The sequence below is a fragment of the Gordionus sp. m RMFG-2023 genome, chromosome 3 (genome assembly GCF_954871325.1).
Source record: "Gordionus sp. m RMFG-2023 chromosome 3, tfGorSpeb1-WG-v2, whole genome shotgun sequence".
Taxonomy (NCBI): domain Eukaryota; kingdom Metazoa; phylum Nematomorpha; class Gordioida; order Chordodea; family Parachordodidae; genus Gordionus; species Gordionus sp. m RMFG-2023.
The window spans coordinates 28,043,695-28,058,629 of NC_088777.1; the positions used below are offsets into that span (position 1 = coordinate 28,043,695).

At 29.6% G+C, this 14,935-nt stretch overlaps 1 protein-coding gene across 4 annotated transcripts in view; it reads right to left on the reverse strand.

Annotated features, from left to right (window-relative positions):
* Nucleotides 1-14,935, reverse strand: part of LOC135927469 (obg-like ATPase 1) — a 124,909-nt gene that overhangs the window by 95,843 nt on the left and 14,131 nt on the right. For all 4 annotated transcript variants that reach the window (XM_065463465.1, XM_065463462.1, XM_065463464.1 and 1 more), the window contains exons 3-4: nucleotides 11,259-11,457; nucleotides 10,163-10,319 (exon numbers count right to left, since the gene is read on the reverse strand). In XM_065463465.1, the coding sequence (XP_065319537.1) occupies nucleotides 10,163-10,319; nucleotides 11,259-11,457 (356 nt within the window). The remainder of the gene's footprint in view (nucleotides 1-10,162; nucleotides 10,320-11,258; nucleotides 11,458-14,935) is intronic.

Sequence of the window (14,935 nt, forward strand, 5' to 3'; positions counted from 1 at the left end):
ACACAAAAAAAAACTTTCTCCAGTATGCAAACTAAACAATATTCCCACCTCAAGGCATACCCATCAATATGGCTGACCTTATCTGTAAAAATATTTTCCCTTCACATCATTGCATACCATAAAAATAATATAATAATTGCAAATAAAACTTTTTTAAAATTTTATAATTTAAAAAAAATATATATTAATAATTTGAAGAAAAAAATATTACACATCATCTAATATATCATATAAGTCTCTACCCAATTTATATATATATCAACTGCAGGCACTAAATCAAAATAACTATTCACCTATAACATTATAGATATTATTCTGACTTCATATTACTTCATTTCCTTTAAATTATCACTCATAATTAAATATATAATATGTGTAATTCACATTACATCCTATTTCATAAAAATGGTTAATTACTTCAAAATAAACAACATTAACTCACCCTCAATAGATCCCTTAATAACATATCAACCTTAATTGAAACTGAATTACATATACAATATATTAACATTAATTAATAATACTGAATTACATATACAATATATTAACATTAATTAATAATAAATTATCCCTCACATATCCATCCCTTTAAAAACCCAAAATGCATAATTATATAACACATACTTTATTACAAAAGTCCACTTCCACATATATTTTCATAAATTTCAAATATTTAAATATTTAGCAATCCTTTCTGTCCTGCTGATCTTGAGGTCTTATCTTCCTATGACGGTAAACCTATAACATTATTCAATGAGTCTTAAGGCGTACCAAATAATAAGACAATACTTATTGTCAAACATTGGATGTAAAATATACATCTAGACATATAATACCACGAATATTAATGTCTTAAATGGCCAAAATGAAGACATCTAATACCACAAACATTATTGTCTTAAATGGGCCAAAATGAATCAAATGTCATTAACCAATAATTAATCATTTTATTTTAATTTTCAATCCTAATACTCATTACATAATTTCTACCTTAAGCTTTGTAAGCTAAATATTTAAGATAAAATTATAAAAACCCTTCAACTCACCTCTTAATCTCACTTACCCCTGTATAGTTTTTAGTACTTGTGTTGTGGTTTCACAGTAAAATTAAAAATTACATGAAAAAAATGGTTCTTACTTATAACGAATAACTCTTGAATCTCCAGATTCTGTACATGCATCACTTTTAGTATTATAATAACATTTATTTTACATTCAAATATATATCCCATATATACTTATCATTCACCAATTACTTTATCCGTTTAATTCCAATTAAACCACCAATATATCAAATATTATGTAACCCACTCACCCTTAAACTTTATTTCAAATGTAGTTCACTTTATGAAACTACCTTACCCACCACATTAATAATATATAAACCTTAATTTCAAATATAGTTCAATTTATGACTGACCACATTAATAATATAAAAACATTAATAGAAATGAATTATTCATCATAATATTTCTTATTCCTTAACCTAGCCTAAAAATATACAAACATAGCTATCATTTTTATAAATTAATATATATCTTTAACATAAAATATTTACTGGTCTTACCTTTCTTATCCTTTACATTGCATTGTGTTCCTCATCAATCCCTAAGTAAATCCTTAGGTCACTGGCACCATTAAAGAAGACTTCATATTTATTCATTAAAAATATCTAAAGATTATAAATAATAATTATCATAAACTATCCAGCTTATATATTCTTCACACCAAAAGACATCTAAAGAAAGCTTCATTGTTCCTCATCAACCCACATGATGTTCCCGTTCTTTTCCTCCGCCAAGGAAAACTTATGGGAATTTTTCTCCCCCCCCCTATCATATTTATATGCTTCTTAATATTCATGCTACAAATAAAAAATGTCAAAATAAATGATAATTTTATATTTATATTGAATTATATTGATAATAAAAAAATGAGTTGTAAATATTGTTTTTTCTATTGTGAAGATACAAAATCTTACAAGATCTTATAGGAAAGGCTTGCTACCAGATTTTCGTTAATAATATAGCGTAAAAATATTTTTTAATAATATTAAGAAGCATATAAATATGATAGGGGGGGGGGAGAAGACCACCCATTTTACCAAATGTGTCTGATTTGGTAAATTTTATTTAAAATAATAAAGAATTTACCCCTATCAAATAACTAAAAGTACGTATATGATGTAACAAAAATATAAAAAAATGAATAAAAATAATGACCTTATAAAATTTGTGAGAAATATTTTAAAAAAAGATTATAAACCCGAGGAAAATTTAAAACATAAATTGGCCAAAGGCCTTCAAAGAGAGAGCCTAGCATAATTCAATAAAATATAGTAAAAAAAATTATCCAAAAGCATTCATTTCTCGAAAAAAACTTAGATTAACTTAGAATATTTGGTGTATAATCTTAATAATTGTTTAAAATAAATATAAATATGAGAGCTAACTTTGAAATTGTTAAAATTAATTTCGTAATTATATTCATTTTCGAAAAGCTATTTAATACTTTGATAGATTTAATTTTCAATAGTAGCTCTAACTTGTAATTTCAGATAATGTATTTACTCACAGAATTGAAATAAATAAGTCAAAGATATTGTAATTAATTGATATACAAATAACCGATGCAGTATTCTATATTTAAATATATTTCGTAGTTAACATTTTATGAAAAAATAAATTAATCTTACGAAATCTTAATTTAACATGTTTACAAAATTTACCTATTTACCTTAAAAAATCTCAAAAAAGTTCAAAAATAAGGATTATGACAATTGTCACTTTCTATAGTACACCTTCACTGAAATATTAATTTAACATGTTTACAAAACATATTTTAACCCATTTATTTTAAAAAAAACTCAAAAAAGTTTAAAAATAACGATTATGACAATTGTCACTTTTCTATAGTACACTTTCACTGAAATATTAATTTAACATGTTTACAAAACATATTTTTATCTATTTACTTTGAAAAAACTCAAAAAAGTTTAAAAATAACGATTATGACAATTGTCACTTTTTTATAGTACACTTTCACTGAAATATTTATTTAACATATTTACAAAACATATTTTTACCCATTTACTTTAAAAAAACTCAAAAAAGTTTAAAAATAACGATTATGACAATTGTCACTTTTCTATAGTACACTTTTACTGAAATATTAATTTAACATGTTTACATAACATATTTTTACCTATTTACTTTGAAAAAACTAAAAAAGTTCAAAAATAACGATTATGACAATTGTTACTTTTTTATAGTACACTTTCACTGAAATATTAATTTAACATATTTACAAAACATATTTTTACCCATTTACGAAGGCCAGGTAAAAGGGGTTTGGGGGCGAAGCCCCCAAAAAAAATTTTCCCCCCTATAAGAAAATCCTGGATACGCCACTGATTTCGGCCTATTGTGATTGCCTGTGGTTTAAATTTGAAAAATTTGGACTTTATCTTTTACTTAATGTTGGATTAAATTCGAAGAGCAATTATCGGAGTATGAAAAGTCAAAATAAAAAATGGATGAATGGTTGTTATCGTTTTTCATAAAAAATTAATTAAATTAAATTAAAAAAAGGAAATATAAATTTAATTATAATTACTAATTAAATGAAAATGAAATTAATTATAAAAAAAATTGTAATTATGCCCAACCTTGATTAATATACTTTTAGGATTTGTAAATTGATTTTGAGTTTAAAATAAATTCCAATAAAATGTTTATATTTAGAGGGAATTGTAATAATGACCAACTTTGATTCATACTTTTAGTATTTGAAAATTGATCTTGAGTTAAAAATAAATTTCAATAAAATGTTTTATACATAGAAGTCACGGTTCGGTAATGGTTCAAGTGCAAATATTTTAGAAGTTATGGTTAGGTTACGGTTCAGATGTTATAAATCATGGCTTTAAAAATTCTTTATAGATTTATAAATTTAAAAAATCCAAATACATGGCACAGCAAACGTAAAATAATTTCACAATCTTCTTCTTCTTCTCCGTTTTATGGCGATTTCCAGGTTTACCCGGGTAGGCCAGTTTTCCCTCTGATTTTTCTTTTCCATTTTTGACGGTCCTGAGCATCAATACTTGTAAGATTCAAGCTTCTCATATCCGCCGCTATCACATTTGTCCACGTCATCTTGGGTCTTCCTCTAGGTCTTGATCCTCCTACTTCCATCATTGTGCATCTCTTTATCCAGTCATCTCTTGTCATACGTTCCACATGACCAAACCATCTTAGTCTATTTCGTCGCATTACCATACCAATCATTTCTATACCTAATCTTGCTCGCAATTCCTTGCTAGTTTTTCTCTCTCTCAGAGATACCCCACACATCCATCTAACCATCCTCATCTCTGTTCTTTCTAATTTGGCTTCGTGAATTGCTTTCATTGCCCATGTTTCACCGCCATAAACTAAACAACTCCTCACGCAGCTTACGTAAACTTAACTTTTTTATTTGTAAGAATAGACGACATCTCTCTAAACTTCTTCCAAGCTTGTCTGATCCTTGCAACAACAGCAGAATCTACACCACCATCTGCGTTTAGCATATCACCTAAATAACAAAACTTATCCACTTTTTCTAGGGTTAACCCATTGCCAATATCCACACCATTTTTTAGGTTATCATTATTATGTATCCCTTTCATGCATGTTTTACAAATAAAGGTCATTCTTTCTAACATCAAACTGCCTTTTTTCCCACTACATCTTTTATGTACCCATTTCTGGCATCTGGTGCATTGGATAGAATTTCTAGCAACTCCTTTCCCACATACACCACAAGGCCACTTACCTGATTCTTCTATCTTTAGATTTTCCCCACCAATCATCACCTTTGTTTTTGATGCATTCATTTTCAGGCCCTTTGCTTCCATAGTCATCTTCCATTTACTAACTTTATCCCTCAATTCTCCCTCACTGTTTGCCATTAATACAAGGTCATCAGAATATAATATCTCCCAGGGAAGTCCTTCACGCATTTCTCTAGCCACCACATCCATTACTAAGATAAATAATAATGGACTCAGCACGGATCCTTGATGAAGTCCTACCTTCACCTCAAAGCTGTCACTATCACCATAATCCGTCCGTACTGCTGTTTGTGCTCCAACATACATTGCCATCACTGCGGTAACTAACCATTCCTCCACACCGGATTTTCTCAAGGCCCATCTTGTAATCTCACGCGGCACCCTATCAAATGCTTTCTCCAAATCAACAAACGCATAATAGAGTTTCTTTTCCTTCGCAAGATACTTCTCCTGAATTTGTCTCACCACAAAAAATTGCATCTGTCGTGCCTTTTCCCGATGTAAAACCAAACTGCATTTCATCAATTTTGATTTGTTCCCTTATCCGCTTTTCTAACACTCTCTCAAATACTTTCATTGCATGTTCCAAGAGTTTAATAGCTCTGTAAGACCCACAATCTAAAGGATCACCTTTCCCCTTGTATACTGGGATAATTATACTTCTTCGCCAGTCCTCGGGAATAGTACCTTTTGTGACAATCTGATTTGCTAAATTCATTAACCATTCAATCCCTAAATCATCAGAACCTTTAAACATCTCTGATACCACCATCGTTAAACCCGATGCCTTCCCTTTCTTCATCTTTTTCACTGCTCTCCTTATCTCGTCCTTGCCAAATTTACACCCTGGACCTTCTACCTTTGCACAACTAATATTATTATTCCATTCATTATCTTCATTCAATAGTCCTTTCATGTAAATCTTCCAGGTGTTCTTAATACCACTACTATCAATCGTCATTTTTCCTTCCATATTTTTCAAACACTTTACACCTATCACATCCTGCCTCTTTTTTGACATCTGTTTTGCCATTCTAACCATATTTCCAATTCCATCAGCGCATATCATTTCTTTAGCAAACTCGTGTCTTTTTTCTTCTTGAGCCTTCGCTATTAATTTCTTAGCATTTCTTTTAGCCATCTTGTAAATATCATTATCACTATTTTCTTTGCTATTATACCATACTTTGAAACACCTCCGTTTCTCATCCACGGCTTTCGCTACCTCTGGGCTCCACCACCAAGTCTCCTTATGTCTAGGCGGCCCTTTTGTCCATCCACATACCTCCTCAGTTGTCATTACCCAAGCTTTCTTCATGGCTTCCCACTTGTCATTCACCCCAGATGCTTGTGCCACCTCCGCCTCCCTAATCGCCAATGCCATATTGAATTGACGTCTAGCATTCTCCTCCTTCAATTTCCAAACCTTCAGCCTTGGGACAAACTTTCTTTTAATGACCCTGGCACCTTTAAGAGTGAGATCTCCTACAACTAGTCGATGCTGATTTATACATTCCTCTCCCGGTATCACTTTCACATTTTTAATTATACATCGATCACATCTCCTTAATAACAAGTAATCCACAACACTTTTGGTACTACCCGACTTATAAGTCACCAGCTTCTCTGATTCTTTCTTAAACATTGTATTACAAACAATCACATAGCATCACTAAATTCTAAAATCCTCTCTCCTTCCAAATTTCTCATGCCGTAACTGAACCCTCCATGTACTCCTTCATAACCCTCACTACTCGCTCCCACATGTCCATTCAGATCGCCAGCCAGGATAATCCCCTCTTCATTTGCCAGTCTCGATGTCACCCCCAATAGACTGTCCCAAAATACATCTTTCTCTTCTTCACTTCTTCCAACCTGAGGAACATATGCCGAGATCATATTATATAGCTTTCTACCAATAATCATCTTGATAACCATTATCTGGTTGTCTAGCCTTCTCACTTCGACTACTTTGTCTACCAATTTCTCCGCAACCAATACCCCAACTCCAGCCTTACCATCATTACCTCCTTGCCAAAAGAATTTATACTTTTCGCTAGTCTTGCCAATCATTCTGGTCCCATTTCCTTTCCATCTAGTCTCCTGTATGCAGCACACATCTATATGTCTTCTGTGCAATACATCGACGACTTCTCCCGCTCTTCCCGTCATACTCCCAACATTCCATGTCGCGACCCTAACTCGATCACCCGTAAACTGGTTTCTCCACTTTTTATCAGGTCGTTTATGGCCGTCATAGGTTTCATTTTCATGAATAGTGGTTCCACCAGGTTTCCCATCCTTCTTTTTGTCGTAGGCGGATGAGGAGGCCCACGGGGTACTTTGGGCTGTACCCCGCCCATGCTTTGTTGTAACCATAGGGAAATTTTTGTAGCATGGTTTTTACAATCGGATGCCCTTCCTGACATCAACCTCTTTAAGTGGTTTTTACACCCCGTCGAGGAGACGGTGATCCTATTCTAGACCCAGATCACAGGGAACCTTTTAGACCTCCATTTGCCGCCAAAAGACGTTGCCACTCCCCAGCCACGATGAGGCTGAAGGTAGGTAATGGTTCAAGTGCAAATATTTTAGAAGTTATGGTTAGGTTACGGTTCAGATGTTATAAATCTTGGCTTTAAAAATTCTTTATAGATTTATAAATTTAAAAAATCCAAATACATGGCACAGCAAACGTAAAATAATTTCACAATATTTAATTTATATTACATGTAAATAAAATATTATCGAACCATGATGGATATTGAGCGAAAATTAATGTCGCTTGTTTGTATAATTAATTTAATTTTTAAAAAATAAAATTATGACTAAAAATTTGAAAGAAATAATATAATTTACCAGGGTCCAGGGCTTCGAACTGAACCGCAAAACCGGAACGACCTGTTATAATTTTCTGAACCGTAACTGAACCGTTATAAAGAAAATATAAAAAGAACGAACCGAACTGTTATAAATATTCTGAACCGGTTAACGGTATCCAACTCAATCGTTTTTAAATAATTAATTTTATTTATTAACCTAAATTTAAAATTTTCCTTGGTGGCAATTTAAATTCGTGATTTCTTTTCAAATTAAAATTTTTTACAATTAAATGGCCATTATCTTCATATCAATCAATATCAAGTTTATTGTTTTTTTATATACCTAATTTAATAGAGATTAGGTAAAATTACTAGTTAATTCGATATGATATAATATACATGGTTAAATTAAATAAGGAATTATAAAAATATAAATTAAAAAGATTTTTCTCTAAGATTAATAATATATAAGATTTTTGATTAATTTTTTTAAAAAATCAAATTTATAAAAACCAGGGATGTGAACCCGGACCCTGAACCCTCGTATTTTGGCTGAACCCGGACCCTTTTAAAAATAAGAGGGTCCAAGGGTTCACGGTATTAAATTAATTTTAAAAAAAATAATATAAAATTTTTATAATTTTATTAATTTTTTTCGTGGAATCTCCCTAAAAAATAGTTACTTTAAAACTATAATTAATAAAGCAAGGGATGTTGTAAAATATTTAAGAACTCCCACAATTGTTAGAATATTAAAATCCATGAAAAGGCAAATGGCAATTTTAGATTGCACAACACGTTGGTCCTCTATATGTATGATGCTAGAGCGATTGTTAAGTTTGAAAGATTTCTGTAATGATTTAATCATAGGAGCATGTGAAATCATTTTGTCAGAAGATGATTGGAATCAAGTAAAAGAGCTTACTAGTGTGCTGGTTCCTTTAAAAATAACAATATTAAGAGTGCAAGCTGAACAATTATGTTTATCGGATTTTTATGGCATATGGTTAAGATGTCGATTAGAGTTAAGGAGATTAACAAGTTCTTTTTCAAATGAAGTATTAGAAAATACGAAAATAAGAGAGCAACAATATTTACAATATAGTGTTGTATATGCTTCGATATATTTAGACCCGCGATATCAGGTTTTATTAAGTAGTGAGCAAAAACAAATGGCTATAGACCATCTTGAAGATTTATGGCATACCCAAAACTCTATTATTTACAATATATTGGAGGTTACAACAATATCTACTGGTTGTAGCGATAACAATGATAATGATAACGATATTGATGATCTGGAAATTTTACTATTAGATAAAGAGAAAAAAAATTAAATTATCACCTGATAGAAAGGAGCAAAAAATATCTATTGTATCTTTAATAGAAAAGTTCTCGGAAGTTAGAATAAATAGAAATGCAAACATTTTAAAATTCTGGGAGGAAAATTCTTCAATATATCCAGAATTATATACCTTGTCTAGAATCGTCATGGCTGTACCGGCGACACAAGTACAATAATTTATGTATTATAAAAATGACTATCTATTTTAGGTAAGCGTAGAACGTGGATTTTCATCGTTGAAATATATTTTTTCTAATTTACGTGGAAATCTGAAGGATGATATTTTAGAAGATATCATGATTGTGCGATTGAATAAAATATTTAAAATATAAATTATCTCATTTCGAATTATAAATGTGTATATATTGAAGTATAATAAAAAATGAATGAAAAAAAGTCTTATTTTGAGTCATTATTTTTATGTTTCCTCTGAACCCGGACCCGAACCCTGGACCCGGGTCCTTTTTAAATTTATAACCGGACCCGAACCCGGACCCTTTTTTTAGTCGAAGGGTTCACATCTATGATAAAAACCGAAAAGAACCGTTACAAATTCTAACCCGAAACGAATCGATATGAATTTCTTCAAAAAAAACCGAAATAACAAAATCTTTTAAAAATTTTTTAATTAAAAACCGAAAAGAGCCAAATCGTTATACTTAACGATTCGAAGCTTTGCAATTTATTAATATAAAATTACAACATTCCCGGGAAAGGTAAAGTAGCAAAATAATGGCAAATTATAAAAAGAATGGTGGCAATTATCAAAAAATGATCTGAATTAAAATAATAAAACATAACGGTTGGTAAAGATTATAGAGGTGCTGTTCCCTCCAGGTCGCTAAAATTAGCGAAAAGGATGATAAATATATTTTCATGTCAATTTATACGAAAATAAACATAAATTAATTAAAAAATAGTTTAAAACTTATAATTATATATATTTATGCATTTTTATTACCTAAAAACCAATTAATTTAAATAATTCGTTCATAACGAATAATTAACTATTTGTATTAAAATGAATCGAAAAATTGACGATTCCTATTTAAATGAATAGAATAATGAATTCTATTCGTATTAGAACAAACAAAAATAATAATTTGTTTTGGAATAGGCCCAATAGGCAGAATCAGAGTCAAGGCAGTAAATAAATACTTCAATTTCTTTTTCGGTCCACTCGCCCCTAAAAAGCCTTAAATGTCTTCCCTTGCCATCAGTCCCGTCTGCTAGACCACTCAGAATATCTTTCACTTTTTGCAGCACATCCTTTTCTTCTTTCAACTTTTTGGCCTCAATCGAATTGGCTCCTTGCCTAAAAGTATTTTTATTTTATAATACAGTACTCTTTGTTTAATTATGAATTGATAATTAATTTCTTTCACAAATAACTTCATATTAATTTTTATTAGATAAGGCCTTAAATTGAGTCCTTATCTATTATGGTAAACTAATAATCATATATTTTTATTAGAATATGCTTTGATAAGACACATCTTAAAATACGGGGGAAATTTTATTTACTTCAATTTAGGTACGATTTGAAGTTGAAGGAAAAAGTTTATATAAGCTGTGTGAGAAGTTGTATAGTCTATGGTTGTGAAATATGGGCAATGAAAATGCTTGGTTAAATAAATGTCTGGGGTATTTCATAGAAAAACCAGCTTGGAATTGCAAAAAAAATTGGAAAAGAAGCGATTAGAGTGGTAATAAGAAGAAATAAACGCAGGTAGTTTAAGTATGTTGAACGGGAGACGATTGGATATAAAGAGGTGCACTATGGATTAAAGAGATCGAATCCTTGAGTATCCAAGACGACGTGGATGAAATTGATAATGGATGACATTAGAAATATGGATCTTACAAATAACGATATCCAGGACTGTATAAATATAGAAGGGGGATCAAAGAGGAAACTGGCTTACACGAGTGAATTTGAAAAATTGTCATTAAACGGATATGATAAAATTATCTACATCTTTCAAAAAGATATAATAATCTTTTCCATAAAAAATTTAGGTATCAAAAGAATTAGATGTATTTCTTTTATTTATTTACTCTTTATATTATGTAACAAAGGCTGCAGATAGAATGTGAGTTTGAAAAATGGCCCGAAATAATTTAATATCCTTTTAAAAATATTTGGTTAGGAACAATATTTTATTTAAAAAAATTATGGGATTGTTTTGAAGACCATTATTTTATCCAACGCTGAGATTATAATAATCTAGAAAATGTAATAAATGAACAAAACTTGTGGCCTTTGTCCAAGGCTTCGAGTCTTTTATCCACCGCTTGCAAATCCTTGAGCCTAAGTTCATCATGGATTATTTCGGCATCACGCACTGGGTCCACGCCGCCGTCTTCTACGTGCGTTACTTCTGGATCTTCGAAGCAGCGACCTACGTGAAAAAGGGCATCGCAAGCGGACGCGTGAGACAAGAAAGCATTACCTGAGTACCAATTTATATTTTACGATTAATATTTACTTTGTATTACCTAATTTATTATGTAGTAGCTTGATTGTAGAGTGTGGAGTCATGATTCGTTACTTTTTAAGTTAGAATTTATCAAAAATTATAAAATTTCAATTTTTTATTTATTATTAATAAAATATTTAACCGAGTTCTCTTATCAAATACCAAACAAAGATGGCTATGATAATGGCAATTTACTTAATAATGACATTTAAATTTTTTTTAAATAAAATATTTAGTATAACCCATATTTCTATAACTCATGGTATGGAAATAAAAATAATTTTAATTTAAACCATGTAAATTCAATGTAGCGATTAAAAGATTAATGATTTAAAAACGCGAACGCATTATCGCAAAATCTAAACCGCATTAACTTTGAAGCGGTTACATTTTAGCGAAACTTTTATGGAGCTTTTGTAGCAATCACTAACGCGAGAGCATCACAGCGAAACAATGATATATTGCGGGTGCATTTATTAAAAGAACAACATATTCAATATATATATTTACAGATAGAAGTTCTTAAATTATAAGCGCAAAATTTTATATGGTCATTTCATTACTTCTCTTTAAGTGAGCAAGAGTTAACTTCAATGTGACTATCTGGTGTGATGAAAAATTAACCTTGCAATTTCTTCCTGATCTTTACTCATGGTCGAAAATACGCGTTGGGCTCAGTTTTTTTACTCCAATAAATTAATCACTCCATCCCCTCTGGCATAAATGGAAATGTAAAAAATGTGCTTTAGTGCTGTAAACATTTCTTAAAAAAATTGAACGCGTTCATGTTCATTAAAAGTTTTATGAATAAATTTTTTTTAAAAAAATTATTTTTCTTCTTTTATTTAATTTATTATTAATATACTAGTAAATAGCCCGTCAAAAATGACGGGGAATGAAAATTTTCTTCTTACTTTTATGCATGTTATCTGTTATTTGAAAATAATATCCAATTTTTATTCTTCTTACCCCCTCATCGCTTCAGGCCAGGTATAATCCATTAAAAATAGTGCTATGGTTTGAGTAAAAATAAATTTAAAGCATTTACTTGATAATACCAATATTATTTGTTAAATATTACTGATTACTTATACCTAATATTTAATATTAAAAAAAATTTCCAGGCAAAGTCCAAAGCCATATTAATTATGAAAATTCTTCCAAGCCCAATTAAAGATCATAATAATTTTGGTAGTTGAGAACTGAAATAAAATATTTAAATAATCATAATGAATTTAAAAATACAATCAAAATTCAGATTTTCATGGGCCTTGGTTTTTTGATCAGGTCAAGCCCAGGCCTGCAAAAAAATTTGTTTTGGGCCAATGTCTGACCTATAATTAATAATAAAAAAATTCTCAAGCGTCCAAGCTCATAATAATTTTGAAAAATTTTCCCCAAGCCCAGCCCAATATAATTTATAAAAATATTTTCCAAGCCCAGCCCAACCCATAATAATTTTATAAAAAAAATTTCTCAAACCTGGCCAACCGATAGTAATTTTCCAAGCTTGGAAATAGGTAAATCTCTAAAAACCATATCTATTTTTTAGTCTATTTTAACCTAGCTCACTCCAACCAAGGCCAACCCATTAAGACTAAAAGTGAATACTATTTTTTTGAATAAAAATATATTTAAATTAGATTTTACCTGAGGGCCATATAAATATTCTGTGTTAAATATTACACCTATGCCTAATATTAAAAAAATTCCCAAGCCAGGTCCTCGCACTTGGTTTTCTCAAATCCGCAATAGACCACAATAATTTTGATAGTTGAGGACTGAAATAAAATATATAAAAAGTCACAATGCATTTAAAAATACAATCAGAATATGAAAGTTGCATGGGCCTTGGTTTTTGATCAGGCCTTGCCATGTCTTCAAAAAAAAATTTTAGGCCAATTTCTAACCCATATTTAAAATTAAAAAATTTACAGGAATCTTAGACTATAAAAATTATGAAAAATGTTTCTCAAGCTATGTCCAACCATATTAATGGTGAAAAATATTTCCCAAGCCCAGGAAAACCCAAATAATTTATTTGATCCAGAAAAAATAGGTCTGATGTAAGGGGCTTATAAGAATTAAATCTGTCTAATTTCAAAATTATAATCAAATGAAGGGTAAATTTGAGCTCCTGGTATTTATATGAAATTCATGAATACATATTAAAGTACCATTCTGAAAATATGTTCATCCTAATTTAAATTTTAAACAAACCATTTTAAATTTTGATATTTCCAATACATGCTCACAGTATACATTGCAACAATTTTACCTCTTTTACTCTTAAATTTTAATATTTATATAAAATTTATTAATAAAGTATATTTAATACCATACACACAAACTAAATAATTACCCTTCAACACATGGTTTTTTGATCAGTTCTGGCTGTCTGCAAAAAAAATTTCAGACCAATATATAACCCATATTTAAAATTCAAAAATCATAAATCATAAAGCACCTCTATTTTAAATTTTATTCAATATGATTTCCATCACATTTTTAAATTTTGATATTTCTAATACATGCTCACAGTATACATTGAACAATTTTACCTCTTTTACTCTTAAATTTCAATATTTATATAAAATTTATTAATAAAGTATATTTAATACCATACACACAAACTAAATAATTACCCTTCAACATCTATATAATTAATATTTTAAATTATATTATATTCAGGTTGGTGCATGTGTGAAACTTTAATATATATATAATTAATATTTTAAATTTATTTATATTCAAGTTGGTGCATGCTGTAAAGCAAATGCCTTTGAAACGGGAGGCTCGGGTTTCTCGTAGAGAGCAAAAAATTAACATTACCTCGGGTTCGATTCTCGTAGAGAGCAAAAATTAAACATTACACTATATAGTCTCCTTAAATTTAAAATACATTAGGGAGATACGAAAACGATCGTGTTATGATTATGGAGATATGTTAGATGTTTTTTCACATTATGAAAATGTGTTACAACAATTCATATTATTAATGTGTTTATGTACATTGTGTTTATTGTATTTTTTTTACCAAAAAAAATAATATATGAAATGACGAATTATAATTTTTCCATTGACGTAAAAAAGATAGTAAAATATTATTTATTATTATGAAATTATATACAAAATAAAAGTATTATCATCAATAACCCAAAACAATATAAATATTGGATCGGATTTTCTAAAATCGGCATAGCTTTACTTGTAAATAAGAATAAATGAGTGTTTCAATCAATAAAATAAATAAAAATTTTAAAATTGATTAATCATTCAATAACACATGCTCACTATATTAATTCATTTTTTAATTAATTTCTTGGTATTTTAAAAAACTATAATAAATTCTAATTATAATTATTCTTATAATATCAAAGGTAAAAAAAAATCATTAGTATATTTTTCATCGGATAGGGTCGATTATTTTATTTTTTTCGAAAAAGTGGAA